At 30.5% G+C, this 21,213-nt stretch overlaps 11 protein-coding genes across 11 annotated transcripts, besides 2 other annotated features; 5 read left to right on the forward strand and 6 right to left on the reverse strand.

Moving 5' to 3' along the window:
• Position 1: 1 nt before the first annotated feature.
• TVAGG3_0309650 (protein kinase-like (PK-like) family) lies at positions 2-250 on the reverse strand (the record flags this gene model as incomplete). The annotated part of the gene is made up of 1 exon (XM_001322238.1): positions 2-250. One exon carries the CDS (start codon positions 248-250, stop codon positions 2-4), a length of 249 nt encoding a protein of 82 aa, XP_001322273.1.
• Positions 251-2,280: 2,030 nt separating this feature from the next.
• Positions 2,281-2,589, forward strand: TVAGG3_0309660 (cytochrome B5 family; the record flags this gene model as incomplete). Its single annotated transcript, XM_001322237.1, has 1 exon — positions 2,281-2,589. One exon carries the CDS (start codon positions 2,281-2,283, stop codon positions 2,587-2,589), a length of 309 nt encoding a protein of 102 aa, XP_001322272.1.
• A 26-nt stretch (positions 2,590-2,615) lies between these two features.
• On the reverse strand, positions 2,616-3,377 carry TVAGG3_0309670 (small Rab GTPase RabX15; the record flags this gene model as incomplete). Its single annotated transcript, XM_001322236.2, has 1 exon — positions 2,773-3,366. The coding sequence occupies one exon, from the start codon at positions 3,364-3,366 to the stop codon at positions 2,773-2,775; it is 594 nt and encodes a 197-aa protein (XP_001322271.1).
• A 658-nt stretch (positions 3,378-4,035) lies between these two features.
• TVAGG3_0309680 (40S ribosomal protein S10) lies at positions 4,036-4,712 on the forward strand (the record flags this gene model as incomplete). The annotated part of the gene is made up of 1 exon (XM_001322235.2): positions 4,256-4,681. The coding sequence occupies one exon, from the start codon at positions 4,256-4,258 to the stop codon at positions 4,679-4,681; it is 426 nt and encodes a 141-aa protein (XP_001322270.1).
• A 62-nt stretch (positions 4,713-4,774) lies between these two features.
• On the reverse strand, positions 4,775-6,059 carry TVAGG3_0309690 (tetratricopeptide repeat domain domain-containing protein; the record flags this gene model as incomplete). The annotated part of the gene is made up of 1 exon (XM_001322234.1): positions 4,972-6,036. The coding sequence occupies one exon, from the start codon at positions 6,034-6,036 to the stop codon at positions 4,972-4,974; it is 1,065 nt and encodes a 354-aa protein (XP_001322269.1).
• A 294-nt stretch (positions 6,060-6,353) lies between these two features.
• Positions 6,354-7,519, reverse strand: TVAGG3_0309700 (STKc GSK3 domain-containing protein; the record flags this gene model as incomplete). The annotated part of the gene is made up of 1 exon (XM_001322233.1): positions 6,494-7,519. The coding sequence occupies one exon, from the start codon at positions 7,517-7,519 to the stop codon at positions 6,494-6,496; it is 1,026 nt and encodes a 341-aa protein (XP_001322268.1).
• Positions 7,520-9,512: 1,993 nt separating this feature from the next.
• TVAGG3_0309710 (uncharacterized protein) lies at positions 9,513-10,501 on the forward strand (the record flags this gene model as incomplete). The annotated part of the gene is made up of 1 exon (XM_001322232.1): positions 9,617-10,354. The coding sequence occupies one exon, from the start codon at positions 9,617-9,619 to the stop codon at positions 10,352-10,354; it is 738 nt and encodes a 245-aa protein (XP_001322267.1).
• Positions 10,502-10,560: 59 nt separating this feature from the next.
• On the forward strand, positions 10,561-11,580 carry TVAGG3_0309720 (retrograde vesicle-mediated transport, Golgi to ER; the record flags this gene model as incomplete). The annotated part of the gene is made up of 1 exon (XM_001322231.1): positions 10,717-11,538. One exon carries the CDS (start codon positions 10,717-10,719, stop codon positions 11,536-11,538), a length of 822 nt encoding a protein of 273 aa, XP_001322266.1.
• Positions 11,581-11,789: 209 nt separating this feature from the next.
• Positions 11,790-13,510, reverse strand: TVAGG3_0309730 (regulation of vesicle fusion; the record flags this gene model as incomplete). Its single annotated transcript, XM_001322230.1, has 1 exon — positions 11,827-12,984. One exon carries the CDS (start codon positions 12,982-12,984, stop codon positions 11,827-11,829), a length of 1,158 nt encoding a protein of 385 aa, XP_001322265.1.
• A 1,579-nt stretch (positions 13,511-15,089) lies between these two features.
• TVAGG3_0309740 (histone H2A) lies at positions 15,090-15,545 on the reverse strand (the record flags this gene model as incomplete). The annotated part of the gene is made up of 1 exon (XM_001322229.2): positions 15,115-15,534. The coding sequence occupies one exon, from the start codon at positions 15,532-15,534 to the stop codon at positions 15,115-15,117; it is 420 nt and encodes a 139-aa protein (XP_001322264.1).
• Positions 15,546-15,688: 143 nt separating this feature from the next.
• On the forward strand, positions 15,689-16,120 carry TVAGG3_0309750 (histone H2B; the record flags this gene model as incomplete). Its single annotated transcript, XM_001322228.2, has 1 exon — positions 15,708-16,097. The coding sequence occupies one exon, from the start codon at positions 15,708-15,710 to the stop codon at positions 16,095-16,097; it is 390 nt and encodes a 129-aa protein (XP_001322263.1).
• Positions 16,121-17,322: 1,202 nt separating this feature from the next.
• Positions 17,323-17,357: a terminal%2Cinverted (terminal inverted repeat of Kolobok-5_TV transposon ID:TVAGG3_0309760).
• Positions 17,323-17,461: a mobile genetic element.
• Positions 17,462-21,213: the final 3,752 nt, after the last annotated feature.

Genomic DNA, 21,213 nt, shown 5'->3' on the forward strand with positions numbered 1-21,213 from the left:
ATTATATTACATTTGGATGCCAAATAAGTTTTAAGTTTTCGACTTCATTAACATACTGCTGAGCTTGTGCATTGCAATTGATAGAGCTATCTTTATCATGTGAAATTTTAGTAATTTTGCAAACAAATAGCTGGTTGTATCTAATATCCTGCACTTTGAAGACTGAGGAAAAGCCTCCTTCACCTATTGGCTCAAGAAGCTCGTATCCATAATTCTTTAGGGAGATAGATATTTCAGGTATTTGTATCATTGAATAATAAATTGAACTAAATATTTCATAAATATCACAATATAAAAATCGAGTATCATGAAATAATAAATATTTTAAATTTTGATGCCATATTTTAGGATTTAATTCCTAATGTTAGAAGAAGTCATTGAATTAATTTCAATTAGTATTGAAAAGCCATTATGCAATTTTGTCCACTTTGTTTTGAAATTATGCTGAAATAGTCATTTGACAGTAATTTCGTTAAACCGGTTGATAAAGTCAAACGTAATAATTCAATAGAAAATTCACAATTTGCTAACGTTCATAATTTGATAAAAATATGCAATTTATCAAATATTATTTATTATCATGGCTCTTACATGTTAATTCAAAATGTTTATTCAAAATAATCAAATTGAGAGATATTAATTTTAATTTTTATCAAAATCTATTTTTAAGGAAATCGTTGGAACACCTAAAATGATTGAAAATACACAAAAACAAATTTACAGGTTTTTATATTGATTTTTCGCTTTAAAGTTAAGATAAATATGATTAATGGTCCATATATTAAATAGTTATTGTTTCGATACCGAAAAATGTTGAGTTTCAATGGAGCAATTTTACAAAAGAAAATGTTCTCCATTGAATGTTTATATTCCGATTTTATTGGATTAGCGATACGTTTAAATGAAGTTAAAACATGTCAATATGTACTGCACATTAGGAAAAATCGTTTTTGCAATATGAAATTCAAATTTTGAACTCTCCATATTGAAATCTCGAAATCTTTGAACGCCAATATAAAAGAAACTAGAAACTTTTTGTTATGTTGGTGACTTCCTCATTTAATAAATGATATTGCTGCCATATTTTTGACCCCAACATGTTTTTGGATGACTCGGTCATTGTCAGAATAATCAGTATCTATTGAGAATTGTATTTAACATTTGGTGAATTCTTTAGGATTCGTTAATTCCATATCATTGATACAATTTGGTCTTTGATATTATATGGAATTTTGCATGATTTTTGTATCCAATGATGATATTTTTGAAAAAATTACATCAATGACAAGCGTCTAAAAGTTTATGAAATAATATTCATTAAAAAACTATCTTATCTGGAACAATACATTATCTGTACATTTACGAAATTTTCACTCTAACTTATTTTTCATATCTTCCCCTTTGAATGATACACGCACATCAGTATCTACATTAATTCTTGCTGATTGGTTAGGAAAATTTTTCATTTAACATTATATTTCTATGAAAATAATTTTGTTAATTTATAATATTTCATTATTAATGTCTTCTCATGAATAGTAGATTCTCCTTTGTAATCATATGGAGCAGCTTTACTATTGTTTATGCATAGATGTTATGCTCTTTCAATATTAAGAGTTCTCTCACTATTCAATTAAAATTATCCGAGATATGATTATTTTCAATTCAAAAGTCGAATCACTTAGAATGATAAAAACTGTTTTCAATAGGCAATTATCAAAAATTGTAACATCTTACATGAATATCTATTTCTTTCAATAACAATGTGCTGCTAATTTTGATCTTATTTGTTGAAAATGCTGGATTTTTTTCTAAATCTGACTTCAATCAACATGTTATGGACATTTTTTCACATTAATGTCTTTGTTTCACGAACTTTGTTAGAGTATCATTAAAATAAATCAATAGGATGGGAAAAATGGAAATTTCCCAAATTTGTAACCTTAAGTTTTCATGCCATAAGGTTTGTTTATTATTGTATAGTCCTTACTTAAATAAATTCTACAAAAAATTATATTCTCATTAGAAAAATTCTGAGAAGGATCCCAGACGAACTTTAAGCAATGATCTTTGTTTAGAAGTTTTCCGTGACGAATATTTTCTTTCGACTCCTTTCGATCTCAATTTTTTATGGATTGAAAGCAATTTTTCCCTGCTCTCTGATGGACCATATCAGTATTTCATGTGTATTATTCAATTCTATTATTCGAAAGTATAAATTTATTGTTGGTCAATGGCATCAAAAAAAAATTTTTTTTATAAGAAAAATTATTATTGAAAATGAATATGAAAGCAATCCTCGCTAAAAGAGAAGCCATGCGTAATGAATGGGGAGAAAATGTAGCTGTTCAATGTGAATGGAGAGGTGATATTACGATGGAAGAAGTAATGAAGCACAGAACCCCAGAAGATTGCTGGAATGTAATCAATGGTGTTGTTTATGACATGACACAATATGTATGCAAGCATCCAGGAGGTGCTTCGCCACTTGTACAGAGAGCCGATATTTCATCAGTTTTCAAAACATTCCATAAACATATCAAGATCGACTTCCTTCACAAGCTTAAGATTGGTAATCTTGTACAATAAAACACCAATTCGACATGTACACTAATAATAAAACTATTGAAATTTTTAAAATACTATTTTGAATTTTTTTTTCTTGGAAAACTTTTATAATGATTGTTGTAATTTTTCCTTCAATGGGAGTTAACATGGGACTATTTTATGAAACTATAAATGAAAGTGTTTAATAACGTATGGAAACGCCGTTTAGCAGCAGCCACCTTGCTTTCCGCCAGACTGTCTTGTTACGTCTACAGTTGGCTTAACATTTGGTGTTGGCTGTGTTGGGTGAAGCTTCAAATATTCTTCACAAACGTCTTCAAAGACTTCGCTAATACCCTTACCTGTAAAGGCAGATGTTTCTCTATAAAGTGCCTTAATTTCGTTAGCAACGGCTTCGCCTTGCTCCTGGGAAACTTGACGATTTGGAAGATCAGATTTGTTACCGACGAGAACGCAAACAACTGACTCGCGGTTAGCATCAGTTAAGCGCTGATGCCATTCTGTAACGGAATTGAGTGTAGCTGGGTTGGTTAAATCGAAAACGATTAAAGCGACCTTAGCGTCACGATAGTATTGAGATGTAAGGCCACGATAAGCTTCCTGACCTGCTGTATCCCAGATAAGGAGATCTATATCTGTTTTGCCGAGTTTAACTTTGGCATTGCAAAAACCAGCAGCAATTGTCGGTCTTGTCTGGCTGGAGAATTCGCCTGTTAAGTAACGGAGTGAAACGCATGTCTTTCCAACTGATGAATCACCAATAACGACAACTTTGAGAGTAAGTTCAGTTTGGGCCATTTAGATCTCGAATATTTTAATGGATATAAACCACTCAAAAAGAAGCGGTTTTTGAAAAATAACCGTCAATTTGCGAAATCTTATTTTAATAATATTCAAAATCACATTCTGATGTGGATGATTTATTCAATAGTTCAATGTGGAAATATGGCAAAAAAGTGTCAATTAATCATCAAGTGAGAAAAAAGATTAATTTTTTATGACATAGATTGCTATTTAGGGAATTGTATGGTTTGATTAATGATAGTAATTCTTCGTGTATTGTAAAAGCTCATATGAAATTCCAGAAATCCTCAAAGAATGAATTCATTTTGTCAAAAACTGATTTTTCGGATTGCTCGATTTAAAAATATAAATGTCTTATCTGAAAATCAAATTAATCCATACTATACCGGTATATTGCCATTTTTATTATTTCGCATCCCTTTCCTATGTGAAATATTCGAGGATTGTTCATTGAAATGACTGACATCTTTAATAGAGGGCTGGTTACTGAAATCGAAAGATTCCGATCATGATTTTTTTTTTTTGAGAAAAAAACAATACGTGAAAGATTCATGGTTAATAATTTTACATCATAACTTTGTATTTTCAAATATTACTCATTGAAAATTGCAAAATCTAATTCGAATTCCCAAATAGTTGTAGGGGATGGAATGTCATTAAACTTATTAAATGAATGAAAAGTTTGTTCTATTTATAGTGATTGATATTAAAGTGAAAATAAATCAATCAAAAATATCACAAAATTTCAAAAGTCAAAGATATTGATAATAATTATCAGTACAATTTAATACCTTTTCAATGCCAAATATATTTTAACTGTCCTTAGTTCTATTTAAAAATAGTAGAGCCATGGTCGACGGTTTTGGCTCTTCCTTTCCCTAAAATGTACATGCCAACAGCTATCCGCAGGAGAATTCTCCGCTGCCTCTTCGAGAACGGTGTTCTCTGCGTTTCTGATATCCAGTCTGGCACACACGAAGAGCTCGACTGCCTCAACATCTACCCATATCAGATCGGCCGCGCCTTCGTTACAAAGGGCTTCTGCATCAAGACATACGCTTGGTCCCATGCTTACTACACACTCACAGACAAGGGTATCGAGTACCTCCGCAACTACTTCGGCCTTCCAGCTAACGCTGCTCCAGCTACACTCCGCGAAGCCGAGGCTAAGGTTCTCGAGACACGCCGTGACCGCCCACAGGGCCGTGGCCCACGCCGCTTCGGCAATGGCCCACGTGGCGACCGCCCACAGCGCGGTGGCTTCCGTGGCCCACGCCGTGAGCAGGCTGAGCAACCACAGCAGGAGTAAGCTCCTTATATAAACAAGAGATATACCTTTTCTCACTCCCAATAACATATATTTTTTCATATACCTCATCCCTTTTCTTTTGATGAATTTTCTAACATTCTTTTGACTTGGTATCAGTTTATATATTTATCTAGATTGAAAAAGTCATTTTTGAACCATTGTGTCTTTCATATAAAAAAAATAATTGGTCTAAATTTGATAGCTTTATATCAATTCCATCTAATTATGAACCTAACAAAAACATATTGATTAGAAGTTACAATTTTTTGTTTTATTTTAATCTATAAAATTTATTTTTTGCTGAATTTGTTGAAAGCCCAAATACCAGCACCGATAAGGCCAGCGACAACACCACCAGCGATAAGGTAATCGCTGACTCCTGGATCATCTTTATGTTTCTCTTCTTCTTCAATTTTCTTCTTTTCTTCTTCAGCCTGTTTCTCCTGATCAGAGATTAACTGGTCCCAAGGAGTAGCTTCGTAGATTTTTTCAGCAGTTTCATCATGGTATTGATAAGCAGCTAATGCAAGCAATTGCTGAGCTTGTTTTGGTGCTTTCTTGACACCCAATGCACCACGGAGGTAAAGAATGCCCAATCTTGTGAATGCATCTGCAAATCCTTCAACGCATAATCTGCATAAAATGTATTCTGCAAGTTGTGGAGCTGGTTCGATACCGCGACCATCAAGAAGAGCAGCACTTAAGAGATATCCGCATGTATTATCGGCATGGTTCAAAACAGCTCTGGCGAACCAATGAACACATTCTTCTTGAGAAGCATCTTCAAGAAGAGAGAGAGCGTATGCCATAGCGCAGTTGTGGTTGTTAGCCATTGTGCCTCTCTGCATGTAATAAAGGGCAATGTCTTGTTTTTGGGATTGATTTGCAACCAATGCTAAATAGAAGCATGAAAGACCATCTGGATTGCCACCTTTAATGAGGAGTGGCCATTGTACGTTTTCTGTTGTATTGAACTCGATTTGTGTAATACTGCCAACAACATCGACAGTGATGTCTTTAACAGGCCATAACCAGTCACCTGAAAGTTTTGGTGATGATATATGATGTTCATCAATTGTTATTGATTCTTTTGGAACGTCAGTCATTACAATTTGGAAATAGTTATCTGTTTGAGTCCATTTGTAAGTGATATCTTTTGCATCTTCAAGGCAGAACTTAGGACCGCAGACGTATTCCATTTTTCTGCAAATATCTTCGACATATGGGTACCAATCTTTCTCTTCATCAATCTTTCTGTATGTAATATAGCTGTGCGTCTTAGCGGCAATGGACTCAATTTCTTTTTGTAAGTTTTGAATCTTGTTTTGTGGCTCGAAAGTTGGAAAATCTTCCATCGCGGGCTAAAAGTGACAAAAATTTTGAAAAGATGATCGAACAACAATAAAGAAGTTTAGAAATTTGTTCTAAAAATATTGGTCAAACTTTAGTTTCCATTTATGGCTAAAAATTGTTATATTTTGAAGGATATTTGGACTCAAATCTTGAAATCATAGTGTTGAAGGAGCTAGAACGTATGTGTCCTTATATGGAGTGTAGTATCTTTCCCTTCAAATAGCCCAGTAAAGTAATGAATATGAAAAATAATCATATTGAATGATAGTTTGTGATTTTCTATAGTTTTCGGATCAGAATTGTTTATAAATATGATAGATTTATTTCTGTTTTAGATCTAATATGAATAATTTTTTTTCATTCGGTAATGAAATTCATAAAATCGATCTACAATTGAAAATACATGGGATATACACTGAATTTAAACAACTAAAACATAAAAATATACAGACAGAAAGATTATGGCTGAGCGAGCTTTGGCATTGGAGCACCATTTGGTAACTTTGTTACAGAGAACAAAGATTTGAAGTACGGATGCTTCATTAGCTGTGCTGCTGTTGGACGCTTGCTAGGGTTGTATACGAAAATTGATTTAAGTAAATCAATTAATAAAGGATCACATTTGTATGGTAAAATGATCGAAATATCTGCAATTTTCTCTTCGTTAGGGAATGGTATTGGGTGTGGGAAGCTCTTATCCTCTTCTGGTGTTGGCTGTCCGAGAACTTTTACAATACCTTCCATTTGATTGGTATCATTAGTACCTGGGAACATCGAAATATTATCGAGGACCATCTCTGCTATGACGCATCCCGCTGCCCAAATATCAATCTCTGTTGAATAAGTGCGATTTCCTAATAATAATTCTGGTGCTCTGTAGTTCAAGGATCCGACTTCTGGTACTGAGTTTCTATCATTGAGAATGAACTTAGCTGATCCGAAGTCGCAGATTTTAATTTCTCCATGTAATGGATTGACAAGAATATTTTCGGGTTTTATGTCTCTGTGAGCTATTCCTAATGCATGAATATCTCTCAAACCTGTTAATATTTGATAAGAATATAATTTATGAAGAATTGGATCGAATTTGTTTGAGAAAAGTCTTGATTCTTTGATGCAATGTCTCAAAGACATTGGAAGGAATTCAATGACGAGGAATAGATAGGTATTATCTGTTCCGGATTCTTTTTCTGTGTAGTAATCATGTAATGATAAGCAGTTTGGCGATTTTAACGCTTTTAATACTTCAAGTTCTCGGTTTTTGAAATGAGGATTCTGGAAGACTTTCTTCACTGCAACAATATTGCCTGTAGGAGATATCGATTGAAAAACGGTTCCAAAAGCTCCAGAACCAATATGCTGAACAACACGATATTTGAATTTAGAATTTTCCTTGCATAGTAGATTGTGGACTTGTGGTATCTGGCATGGAGCATTAACATCATGGATACCTGATGATTTTTGTAGGGGTGGTTTCATCTGCATCTATAATTTTTTTGGATTTGACAAATTTTTTATCGTTTTGAATCTAATAAGTTTTTACATGGTATGCTAACATTAAGAAATAGAGATTTTATTTTGAGAAGGCAGTTTTTAATAAAAAATTTTCGAAAAGTACAGAATAAAAAATCATATTCAATTTGTATGGTATGACCCAACATGATTCTACATTGTATATCAATAATTTTAGATTTTAAGAAGTTTTATATTTTAATAGAAGTATAGATTTGAGGAAAGGAATAGAAATTCTCTCAAAAAGATTGAATATTATCGAAATTTGAATTATCACAAAATTACGGCAAACAAATATCAAATATTTGATTTATTCTATAATGATTTTTGGAAAATTTAAAAACTATCAAATATAATTCAATTATTATTACGTCACTTGAGGTTAAATGTGATTCATATTAGAACGTCCGATAATATGCCATGTTATTTTTAATAATTTTGATTGATATAATAGATTTTTAGATTTGATTGTTTTCAGCTTATGAAAATCCAAAATTAGTTAGTGATTCAATAATACCTGTTGTTGGTTTATTCATCGCTCTAAAATCAAATCGAAATTTTCAGAAATAAATCAATTTGTAAAATTTCTAGAACGACAATAAAAATTATGATTGGATATTTCAATACTATAGTTATTTATTTAATCTCCATGTCATTTGTTCGATTTCATAGTATTTCATTATCGAAATGCATGAAAAATTGATAGATATGTTGCATTAACTCAAAAAATGTCATTGCTAGGATCCATTAATATCAATATATTGTTTTTGGATGTTTTATTTTAAGCTTTGTTATTGACAAATACGAATTCGTTAAAACGTTCTTCTAACTTGATGTGATATATCTATAATGGAACCAATCAGCAAATAATGCATGAAAGAGATTAGCAGCATAAATACCAAGCTCTTCATTATCAGAATAACTGACTTCTTCAGACATTGAAGATAGAGGAATATAAAATCTGCAAAATGAAATAAAAACATTAGAAACAAATGATGCTCATAGTTTGAAGGGTCAAAACCAAGTGCCAATACCACTCCAATAGAATTTATTAATTGATAAAAGTGACAAGATCGTTTCAAGATTTTACAATAACATCTAATATAGACTCGAATACTTTTTATTTCAATCCGGATCATGCACGGAGACCGATGTCCGATCGAATGCATTTCATTGCTGATCCGGAAACGGATCCAAAATATCACTGTCCACGATGTGGTTTTTTTGGAAGAGGTTTTCAAAAATTCCCTAAGCCTTCAAAATGTGGAATTGTATCATGTATTATGCTTTCATTTTGCTGCTGTTGTTGTTTACCACTTTGCTGTGATTGTTCAGTTGAATGGCAATTGATGTGTCCAGTTTGTCACCAGATTCATTCTAAAAAAGAAACAGATTCCGGTGTTTAACCATGGATTCTTATTGATTCTGCGAGTAATCGATTAAATTTTACAAGTGTTCTTTTTTTTTCAAATAGATCCCCAACGAAACTATCAATTACTCACAATTATCGAAAATGCTACATTTATATACGAAATTATCTTTTTACTTTTTCATAACTTTATATATTGTTTTGTGTTGTTGCTGTAACAGTAATAAATTGTTTTGTCTTGACTCAAGATTATTTTTATCTAACCACCTTCCTTCAAATCCAACGATATAAAGAAATATTCTTTTTATTATAGGAATACAAAGCTATAAGTCATTATTTGTTATTATATAAAGTCTTGGTAACTATATGGCATCATTAATTAGAGGATATATTGAAATTTTTTCTATATAATGTATAAATTTCATTAATTTCTTACTTTTTCAAAGCAACACAGATGTATTATATATTTTAAAATTGATTCACCGATTTTTTATTTTCCAAAATTTTTTTATTTTTTAAATTTTGAAAAAACTTTCTATAATAATGAATTTTATTTTTATTAAATTAAAAAATTTTTGGAAAAAATAACTCCTTTTTAAATGAAGAAAATTCATTTCCAGCTACACTGGGAACACTTTCTTGCATTTATTTTAAATTTTTTATCTTTTTATAGCGTTTTTTTTTTGAAAATTTTATCTAAAATGTCATCACCAAGAAGAACCAGGACTCCTAAAAAGGCTGAACCAAAATCAAGCCCAGCACCTGTAACAAGAGTTAGGAATGTAACAAGTCCATTAAGGACAATTAATGAAACAGACAATATTTCCTCAGATTTTTTAAAAGAGATATACTTTCCAAATAATGACTTTGTTAAAGGAGTTATCACAAGGAAGAAGGTAACCAAAATAAACGGAATTAGACATTATTTTTATTACACTCAGGAAAACGAAGAAAATATGATCGCAAAAGCAAAAACATTCTCCGCAAAAACAATTCCGATTACAGCAGGTAACGAAATACATTTAAGCTCTCCTTCTTTTATTGCCGAACTCAACATGTTATACGAAAATTCTCATTTTTCTCTTATTACAAGAGAATCGAACCCAGATTCAGTCATGGACATTGATTTTCATTTGCCACGCCAGGCATCCGATGGAGACAGAAAAATGAAAGTATTTTTCTTGTTTGAACCAAATTACCCTTCACCATTAGTCAATACATCAATAAATGATGAACCTGCTTTTGGGGATGTTCAGCGTCAAATATCAATTAAAAATTGCATACTCAAAAATCAAGATAATGAACAACAACTTATTATCATTAGAAAGACAAGAAAAGATACAATTGAAATCACATCAAAGTTAAATATACTCCCTGTATGCATATTTGCATTAGGAATTGCTTCATTTCTTGGAAAGAAACCACATTCTTCTTTCTAAGTATATTTTGTATACTATATATTTGTAATGTATATATACACATATCAGATATTTGTTTTTAAACATGGATATTTTTCAAATGCTTCCTATTTGGTTTTTTTTAATCTATATTTTCATAATACTATAAATTCATGAATTCTATCTATTCTCATCCTTGAGTATTCATGTTAAATGACAAAAATCCTCAATCGGCATTGATAAATTCTATATAATCGATACTGGAAATAATAATAATAGGGGAAAGGATGGATAGTTCATTTGAAGAATGATTGAATTCAGGATGGTTAAATGAAATACATCGTTTAAAGTCTAGATTGGGTAATCATCGTTCTGTTCAATAATAAAAAAAATTCTCAAAAAATATGGAAGAAATCCATGATTCTTTCTATGCTGGACTCTACTCCAAGGTTCTTTCAGACACAAAAGATATGAAGAAGCTTGATGAGCAGACAGAATTTATGGTTTTACGCGCTAGATTAAATCTTGGACAAACAGATTTCGTATTGAATCAAGTTAAAGCCCAGGCCAATGATATGCATAAAGGAGTTTATCTCATTGCTCAGGCCAAGAAATGTAACAACGAGACTGAAATTGCCAATTTAATTCCAGTTGGTGACGAACAGACAGTTGCAACAAATCCATATTATGCAATTTCAAAGGCTATGCTATATATTATGTCAGATAACATACCAGATGCTCTCTTAACGTTAAATGGAAACACAAATTCAGAGGCAATTGCCGAAAGAATACATTGTTTATTACTTTTGAATAGACCCGACCTTGCTCAAAAGGAATTAGAGAATATTAGTGAGCAAGTCCTTAAAAGTATTTGGACTGCTTTTGTTTCACTTTATTTAGAAAAAGACGAAATCAAGAAAGCACTTTATTCATTACAAGATATTGCAGATAGATTACCTCTCTCACCTCTACTCGCAAATGCAATCAGTTGCTGTTATTGCGCTCTTGGCGAATGGGATAATGCTCAGATGTCAATTCAAAATGCTTCTGAGAACTTCCCTAATGATGATAGCATCATGATTAACCAGGCAGTTGCTTTACATCGCGGAACAGATTATGAAAAACTCAAACAACAAATTCAAATGGTTATGAGCCTTAACAATAGCTACACAAAGTCTATCAACGATATGCTTAAGGACTTCGATGATACAGCTTCAAGATTGTAAATTATTTTTCGTTATATCTTTTAAAAATTATGTCTTTATGAATTTATAGCATTTCAACAATCTCGTATATCTTAATTTTTTTAAAAATAAGAACAAAAATCCAATTTCATTTTTGGAATTTTCTCAAAAACCGAAATTAATTGAAAACTTGTAGTAGAAGTCAACATAAATATAATAAAAAGAAATTTTGAAAGAATGATAAAAAACAAATAATTTAGTAATAATTAGGTCACTCAAGAGTTATTAATTATCACCACTTTTCTATCAACTACAAAAATAATATATAAATCACTTAAGAAGGGAAGGCATTGATGCAGACTTCAAATGAGAAGGAGATCTTGAAAACATTCCCTCATAGACATATGCCTGAGCAAAAATTTCCTCAATGCTATCCTTTGTCCACGAAGCTGGATCGATTGACTGCAAAAATATGACAAATTCGCTGTGATTCAAAGGAATTAGCTTTGCAGAGAGAAATTCCATCATTGCTGCACATACATATATATGGGTTGTGGCAACATGGTTATGTCTGGCCAAATAAGAATCCCAGATTCTAAATGTAATTTCCATCGAAAATTCTCTAACCAATAAACAGTTTACCCATCTGAAAGCAAACTCCTGGTATTGAATTTCCTCTTTCATGATGTGTTTGGATAGTTCTGGGGCGACTCTGTCAACAATATTCTGCAAACTTTCGAGCATTTTATATAAACCTGGTTGGTCCTTTGTATATAGATCTTGAAGGCCATCAAGAAGCTTAGAGAAGCACCAGAAACAATCTGCTTCGACTTCTTGAAGAGTTTTTTCATCGACTTCATCAATATTTTCTTTCATTGCTAGATCGCGAGCTGTGGCGCAATCAGGAACAAAAGGTAGTAGGAATGCAAAGAAGAAAGGCTGTAAAACATCGTTCATTCCTTGAACATATCCTGATGCTGGATGTCGAACTGAATAAACAAAGAGAACCCTCTCGAATAAATTTTTAACACGCAGATTTCTTAATATTGCAACACTTGTTCGAGGTAAATCTTTTTGAATTTGGCTGATTGTAGTTTTTTGCGCATTTGTCCAATAATTTCTTTGGCTTTCACCATAAACACGTCCCATACAATCAAAATAATCTCCACGTTTATGGATTAATGTTTGCTCTGTTAATGAAGTATTTACTGGTTCATAATCCAAAAACAATCTCCATATTCTGGCTCGATGCTGACTTGGAATGCCAGCCCAGGCCATATTTCTAATTTTTTCTAAATCTATAATCGGTTCTTGAAGAAGTTGTTCAATTTGTAATTCTCTCTTTAAATTTGTAGATGAACTACGAGTGAGAGTTTCAGGTGTACTAGGCTTCGAATTAGTTTCTATATTGCCACTTTTAGTACGAAATCGTGAGAAGAAAGATGCTTTTTCACTCATTGGATCGATTTTTTTATCGTTTTTTAACATAAAAAAAGAATCACAACTGTGTTTTTGAGCCTTCAAGAAGATAAAATAGCTTCAAACACTGTTTACTCATATAGGTCAGCAGCGTTACTTCTCACATACGATTTTTACAGTGTTGTTTACTTTTTTTTGAATGAATCATGCCAAATAGAAGGTGCATAAACATCCAATCTGCTGAGCTCATGCCTTCGAATTCTTATTGGTGTAACCTTTTCGAAATATGAAATCCTCAAAAACCCTAATATTTAATAAACAGATTTGCGTTATAATCAAACACGAGGGCATCATACTTTAATATATCAGCAAGAGATGAGATATTCTTGATTGAATATTGATGTTTGTTGGTATTTGAAATGAGAATTTATATTAACTCAAAAATCACGTTTTCATTCGTTTTCAACCCATATTATCGCTATTGTAACGTGCAAAGCACATGAATTCACAATTACAGGAAAATGCACCAAGAACGCAAATTTTTGATTTCGAAATTTCAATTCTTATTGCTTTTTGAGAATTCTGAATAAAAAATGCAAATAATTTATTATATACTGAAATGCAATAATCATCAGATAAAACTTTATTTGGAGTTTTGCCTTTCAAAATTTGATTTTATGTAGAATTTCAAATGAATCACATCACAATCATGTGCTAAAAATATTTTAGTGAATTTTTTGTGGCATATATCTTTTTAAATTGACACACTTTCAAATTCAACCCATCATAAAAAACAGATTTTTAAAATTAAAATATTTTAAATTCACGCTGTGCCTCATAATTCTAGATAATCCTAACTTTTTAACACGCACTCACAAAAAAAGTGATTTGATTTTCAATTTTTTAATAAAGTTTTTTGATTGTTCCATATTTAATGTATATCGTTTTTTATATATTATTTGAAGGAAATCTAACGGTCTGAAAAATACTGGATATCAACAACTCAATACAATAAGAAATATTTATTGTTTATTTCATTGGCCAATTTTGAATGGTTTCCTTGAAAAAATTGAGGCATCCAATTTCTCAAAAAAATTTTGTTCTCCCCTATCCTAGCGCATATTGACGACGTTAGTTGTACTAGGGAAAACCTTGAGACGCTCAAGATTGGTGGGAAAATAGATGACACAATTGTTCACTTTCTTTGTGCATTGGAAGCCCATCGATTTGATAAGGAACTTGCCTTATACAAATTCGTTTCCCCATCAGTTACGCAACTACTTCAAAGATTAGACACAGAAAAAGCAACGGAAATTATCGAAACAGCCTCATTTGAAAAGTATGATATAATTTTCTTTCCATTATCAAATTTGAAAGGTGATTTGATGGGACATTGGTCTTTGCTTATATGGTACCGTACAATGAAAAACACATTTTTGCATTTCGACTCTCTCAAAAATGTGAATGTTGTCCCAGCCAAACATTTAACAGACAAAATAGCTGAAGGCCTTAAAATTAAGAACTACAGCTTCAAGAATATGAAAGGGCCAATTCAGAACAACAACACAGATTGCGGCGTTTATCTTATGGCAACAATGGATGAAATTGCTACCACAAGAAAAATTTCAGAGCACTTAAAGTCAAAAATAACCCCTGAATATATTACGAAATTCAGAATCGCTCTTAGTTCTTGTATAACTCATTATAACGCGACTCTCAGCGGATGGGAGAATTATCGTAACTTTTTGTTATGAGAAGATTTTTTGTTATAGATCACGCATTTCTTTTTATAGTTTCTTTTGTTTGTATGTAAAATTTTCCTTTCTATCTTTAATTTTCATTGATTCACTCCTATATCAATACTCTGATTCCTAAATAACCGCAAATTTAAGGAGTTGCATTAGCAACAACAGAACAATTTTATTCGCACATTAAAATTTATCCTATTGTCTTCATTTTTTGTGCCCAATCAGATTTCATAATCAAATCAAAGTTTATTCAGAATTCCACAACCTAAAATTCCATTGAAAAAAAATTTGATATCCACAACACTGCTTTATTAGATCTCTCACATTGTAATTATAACAAGCTTCATGTAGGATGACTCAAATCATATATGGAAATCTTAAATTCCATTTATCAAATTTTGGAAAATTTAAATTATTTTTTGATTTGAAAATAATAAATACATAAACAAGTTTATTCTTGTGTCTGGGAAGCATCCTTACCCTTCTTTGGATTGCCAAGGAGGACCTTGTGGATGTGTGGAACAACACCTGCAGAAGCGATGGTGATGTTGGAGAGTAATTGGTTCAATTCTTCATCGTTACGAACGGCAAGCATGATGTGACGTGGAGAGATACGTGTCTTCTTGTTATCACGAGCAGCGTTACCGGCAAGTTCGAGAACTTCGACAGTAAGATATTCAAGAACAGCAGCCATGAAGACTGGAGCACCAGCACCGACACGCTCACCATAACGGCCTTCACGGAGGAATCTGTGAAGACGGCCGACTGGGAACTGAAGACCGGCACGAGATGAACGTGTCTTTGGATGTTGGCGTTCACCATCTACTGCTGTCTTTGTTGCTGTTTTCTTAACACCTTTCTTAGCTGGCATTATCAATGAATGAGGTGAACAATTTCCCCGCCATTTAATAACCTTCATTATTCAAAATTTTCATGGTGCAAAATGTCATATTGAATATTTTCCGAATATGCCATTTTGCACCCATCAAATTTAGTAGCCTTTTTTTCAGACCATGGCGCCGAAAAAGTGATCATTATTTTAGAATGTCTTCCAAGAAGCCAGCCTCTAAAACACCAACAGAGAAGAAACCAGCCGTCGAGGGCGTCGATGCCGCCAACGCTGCCAAGCAAGACAAGAAGCTTCGCCACAAGAAGCGTGCCGAAACATTCTCCTCCTACATCTTCAAGGTTCTTAAGCAGGTCCACCCAGATATCGGTATCTCCAACAAGGCTATGATGGTCATGAACTCCTTCGTTACAGATATCTTCGAACGTATCGCTCAGGAAGGCGCTCGTCTTGTCGATATGAACGAACGTAACACACTTGGTTCCCGCGAAGTTCAGACAGCTGTTCGTCTTGTTCTTCCAGGCGATCTTGCCAAGCATGCCGTTTCAGAAGGTGGCAAGGCCGTTGCCAAGTTCAACGCAGAATAAAATTGTTAGATTTATCTTTCAAATTAACATTTTTTCCTATTAGTATATATACATTAAAATAAATTTGAGAAATGTATTTAGAATTTTTAATTTGAATCAAATGAGAAAGAAATTACTATGGAGTGGAAATTTCTTATACAATGTTCTTATGTTAATCTACATGTTATCGATAAGCAAATATTGTTTAGTAGTTAAATTTGATACATATCGTTATCTGGCGGAATTTGATATATTATTGAGTATCTTGTATGAAATATAATGAATATATCGGTCCACATTAGCTGTAAATAGGATTTGTCTCACACCAATTGAGTAACACCTCTATGATTTGTTAGATAGTGATGCATCACTCTTTTCTTGGCCACTGTTTGAGATTTATAAGGTTAACTTTAAGTATTGGCAAATGCCATATAATTGGCTGAATAATACATATCCTCTTCAAAAGATCCCCTATAAATTTATAAAACTCTTGCCAGAATTTTCCAATTAGACTACTCGGATTTTAATTTAAGATAGCCCTTAGTATGTTTTAGTCTTTCCCTCATAGGATTATCATCATTGTCCCAGCAAAAGATTCTTTTGAACCACATAGAAAGAGTAGAAGGTTTCTTTGGAGGATGCTCTTTTTTTTTCGAACAATTGTAAACATTTTCATTCGAAAAGACGATTCGGCTTCCTTTGGAAAAACACTGAAATTATGAAATTTCAAATCTTTCAGATTATCTTCATTAAAATGAAAGAAGAGTCGCTCTCCATATTGGAAACCTTCATATTCAAGAAATTTGAGTAAGTCATAATTAAATTTTGAAGGATCATCTTTGTATTTCCTGTAAATCGATTTACCGATTTTAATATTTGAAAAATCTGTAGTATCGTTTCGTGAGAATATGTCCAAAAGCTCAACAAAATTATTAACTTTTTCCACATCTAGCAAAGTTACAATTTCTTTCCAATTAGGATTATCTATAATTTCAGTTACAATTATTGCATTTGGACGATGTTCAACATAGAAATCGATAACCAAATGATTGAATAAATTGCCGGTCATTTCTGGTTCGCCGTAACATCCAATTTTATTCTTCTTTAAATAATCATTGAAGAATTTGTTGAATCTCTTATTTCTAATGTGAAGGCAATCATCGGGTAAATTGTGTCCTTTGCAATATTGATCATATTCAATATCCTTAGGATTCGACATTAAATTTTATAAAAGTGTCAAAATTAAGGGTGCCCTTTATACGATAGACTACCCTCAGAAAAACACTTTTAAGGCTATTATATTGAGTACCTAGAATCTGGATAATCCATACATTCGAGTTCTAATAAGGTTATTTATTTAATATTTACATTATCGTAATAGGGCATCTTTAAAATTTTTATCAACTTTTTTTAGTATCATTGCACAATTTTTAGTAGTTGGTACGGCAGCCTTGGCAGCAGCAACATATTTTTTTTTAAAATAATCTCTGACTTTTTAGAATTAAATCTCCAAATAAAACCACCGTTGGGGAAGTAATTGGTGAAATCAATGTTGGTATCAAGAACACTCCTCCATTGTTAGTCGTTATTACAAATTTGAATGAAGCCACAATTAAATATAATTTTAATGCTGATTCTAATGTATGACTCACCCTTAATAATATTTAGATAATGTGCTTTTAAATAAAGCAATAATTTATAAACAAATTCTTATTTAAAACTACACAAGGTTTACAAACATGAATTTTGGCCATAAAATTTGATAATTTTGATTGTTTAAAACCGTTGAAATTTGAGAAGCTTTGTGTTATATAAAGTTGGTAAAAAGTATGGAGTGTTTGGCATCAAATTTTAACTTTAAATTATTAATATGGAATGTTTATTCTTATATAATGCAAGCATTACAATATTTAGTTCTTCTTAGCACCATGTTCAACTAATAATTTGACAATTTCTGTTGAATTCTCTTTGATTGCAATACTAAGGAGACATTCATTATTATCAAGAAAATTTCATAAAACATTGATAAATATGAAAATAGAAATAATGTAATTAAACAATGATAAATATTAAAAGAAAGAAAATTTGATAAAACAATGATTAATATAAAAAGAAAGAGAACTTGATAAAACAATCATAAATATGAAAAGAAATATAATGTCATAAAACAATGATAAATGTGAAAAGAAAAAGAATTCTATAAATCATTGATGAATATGAAAAGAAAGAGAATAAGTTTCATGTTAACATCAGAACCGTGCTCAACTAAGAATTTGACAATTTCTATCGAATTCGCTTTGATTGCAATGCTAAGAGGGCATTCAATAATATCGAGAGAATTTCATAAAGCAATGATAAATGCGAAAAGAAAAAGAATTCTATAAAACAATGATAAATTTGAAAATAGAGATAATGTAATAAAACAATGATAAATATGAAAAGAAAGATAATGTCATAAAACAATGATAAATTTGAAAATAGAGATAATGTAATAAAACAATAATAAATTTGAAAAGAAAGAGAATTTCATAAAACGATGATAAATATGAAAAGAAAGAGAATTATATAAAACAATGATAAATATGAAAAGAAACAGAATATCATATAACAATGATAAATTTGAAAAGAAAACGAAATTCATAAAACAATGATTAATATGAAAAGAAACAGAATATCATATAACAATGATAAATTTGAAAAGAAAACGAAATTCATAAAACAATGATTAATATGAAAAGAAACAGAATATCATATAACAATGATAAATTTGAAAAGAAAGAGAATCATATAAAACAATGATTAATATGAAAAGAAAGAGAATTGCATTAAAAATTGTTAAATATGAAAATATAGATAATGTAATAAAATAGTGATAAATATGAAAAGAAATGGCATTATATAAAGTAATGATAAGTATTAAAACAAAGCGAATCCTATATAATAATAATAAATATGAAAAGAAAACGAATTATAAAAAGTAATGATTAATATAAAAAGAAAGAGAATTTCATAAAACAATGATTAATAAGAAATGAAATAGAATTTCATAAAACATTGATAAATTTGAAAAGAAAGAGAATGGTATAAATCAATGATTAATATGAAAAGAAAAAGAATCATATAAAACAATGATAAATTTGAAAATAGAGATAATGTAATAAAACAATGATAAATGTGAAAAGAAAGAAAATTTCATAAATCAATGATAAATATGAAAAGAAAGAGAATAAGTTTCATGTTAACATCAGAACCGTGCTCAACTAAGAATTTGACAATTTCTATCGAATTCGCTTTGATTGCAATGCTAAGAGGGCATTCAATAATATCGAGAGAATTTCATAAAGCAATGATAAATGCGAAAAGAAAAAGAATTCTATAAAACGATGATAAATGTGAAAAGAAAGAAAATTCTATAAAACGACGATTAATATGAAAAGAAAGAAAATTTCATAAAACAAAGATTAATATGAAAAGAAAGAGAATTATACAAAATAATGATAAATACGAAAAGAAACAGAATATCATATAACAATGATAAATTTGAAAATAAAGATAATGTAATAAAACAATAATAAATTTGAAAAGAAAGAGAATTTCATAAAACGATGATAAATATGAAAAGAAAGAGAATTATATAAAACAATGATAAATATGAAAAGAAAAGGAATTGTATAAAACAATGATAAGTTTGAAAAGAAAACGAAATTCATAAAACAATGATAAATATGAAAAGAAACAGAATATCATATAACAATGATTAATATAAAAAGAAAGAGAATTCTATAAAACGATGATTAATATGAAAAGAAAGAAAATTTCATAAAACAACGATTAATATGAAAAGAAAGAGAATTGTATAAAACAATGATAAATATGAAAAGGAAAAGAATTCTATGAATCAATGATAAATATGAAAAGAAAACGAATGTCATAAAACATTGATAAATATGAAAAGAAATAGAATTTGATAAATCAATGATAAATATGAAAAGAAAGAGAATAAGTTTCATGTTAACATCAGAACCGTGCTCAACTAAGAATTTGACAATTTCTATCGAATTCGCTTTGATTGCAATGCTAAGAGGGCATTCAATAATATCGAGAAAATTTCATAAAGCAATGATAAATATGAAAAGAAAGAGAATTCTATAAATCAATGATTAATATGAAAAGAAAAAGAATCATATAAAACAATGATAAATATGAAAATAGAGATAATGTCATAAAACAATGATAAATGTGAAAGGAAATAGAATTTGATAAAACAATGATAAATATGAAAAGAAAGATAATGTCATAAAACAATGATAAATGTGGAAAGAAAAAGAATTCTATAAATCATTGATAAATTTGAAAATAGAGATAATGTAATAAAACAATGATAAATGTGAAAATAGAGATAATGTAATAAAACAATAATAAATGTGAAAAGAAAGAAAATTTCATAAAACAATCATAAATATGAAAAGAAATATAATTTCATAAAACAATGATAAATGTGAAATAAGGGTTTCGTTTTGCTAAAATTGTCACTTTTATAGCATATTTGTTTTTGGATGTTTTGCGAAACCAAAAAAAAAAAAACTATGATATACAATGTGTGTGTAAAGAAAATACTTTATTTACTAGTTAAAAAATCATTTGGTATTGATCAAGTTATTTTTTCTGGATAAGATATTATATGGATAATTGGATAGAAAATACAATTATATAATCTTGTACCTGGTTTAATTAAGCTAATTGTCATCAGAAACTTGTAATTTTTATGAATTTCAGATTTTCTTTTCATTACTGCTTTTCTTAATAGGTCAAGTTCTTATTTACGTTATAAAGTATGATATTTACAAATATCAAGTTATCATGTTTTTTGAGAAATTATGAGAAACAAACAAAAATGAAAAAGATAGGAATAGCAATGAATAGTGATGTGGGTATAGAAAATGTAAGAGATATGAATGCAAAGCAATCAGTATTTAGGACATTGACCATAGATTTCGAAAAAAAAATGCTGCATATTGAGCGAAAACTATGATTATATTATAAGGCTGTCATTTAAAGCATAATGAAACTATTCCCTTTTCATTTTAATCGAATAAGATAGTAAAGATTTTTGAATTAGCTAGAAACTGATGAGATG

This window comes from Trichomonas vaginalis, chromosome V (assembly GCF_026262505.1).
Source record: "Trichomonas vaginalis G3 chromosome V, whole genome shotgun sequence".
NCBI classification, from domain to species: Eukaryota; Parabasalia; order Trichomonadida; family Trichomonadidae; genus Trichomonas; species Trichomonas vaginalis.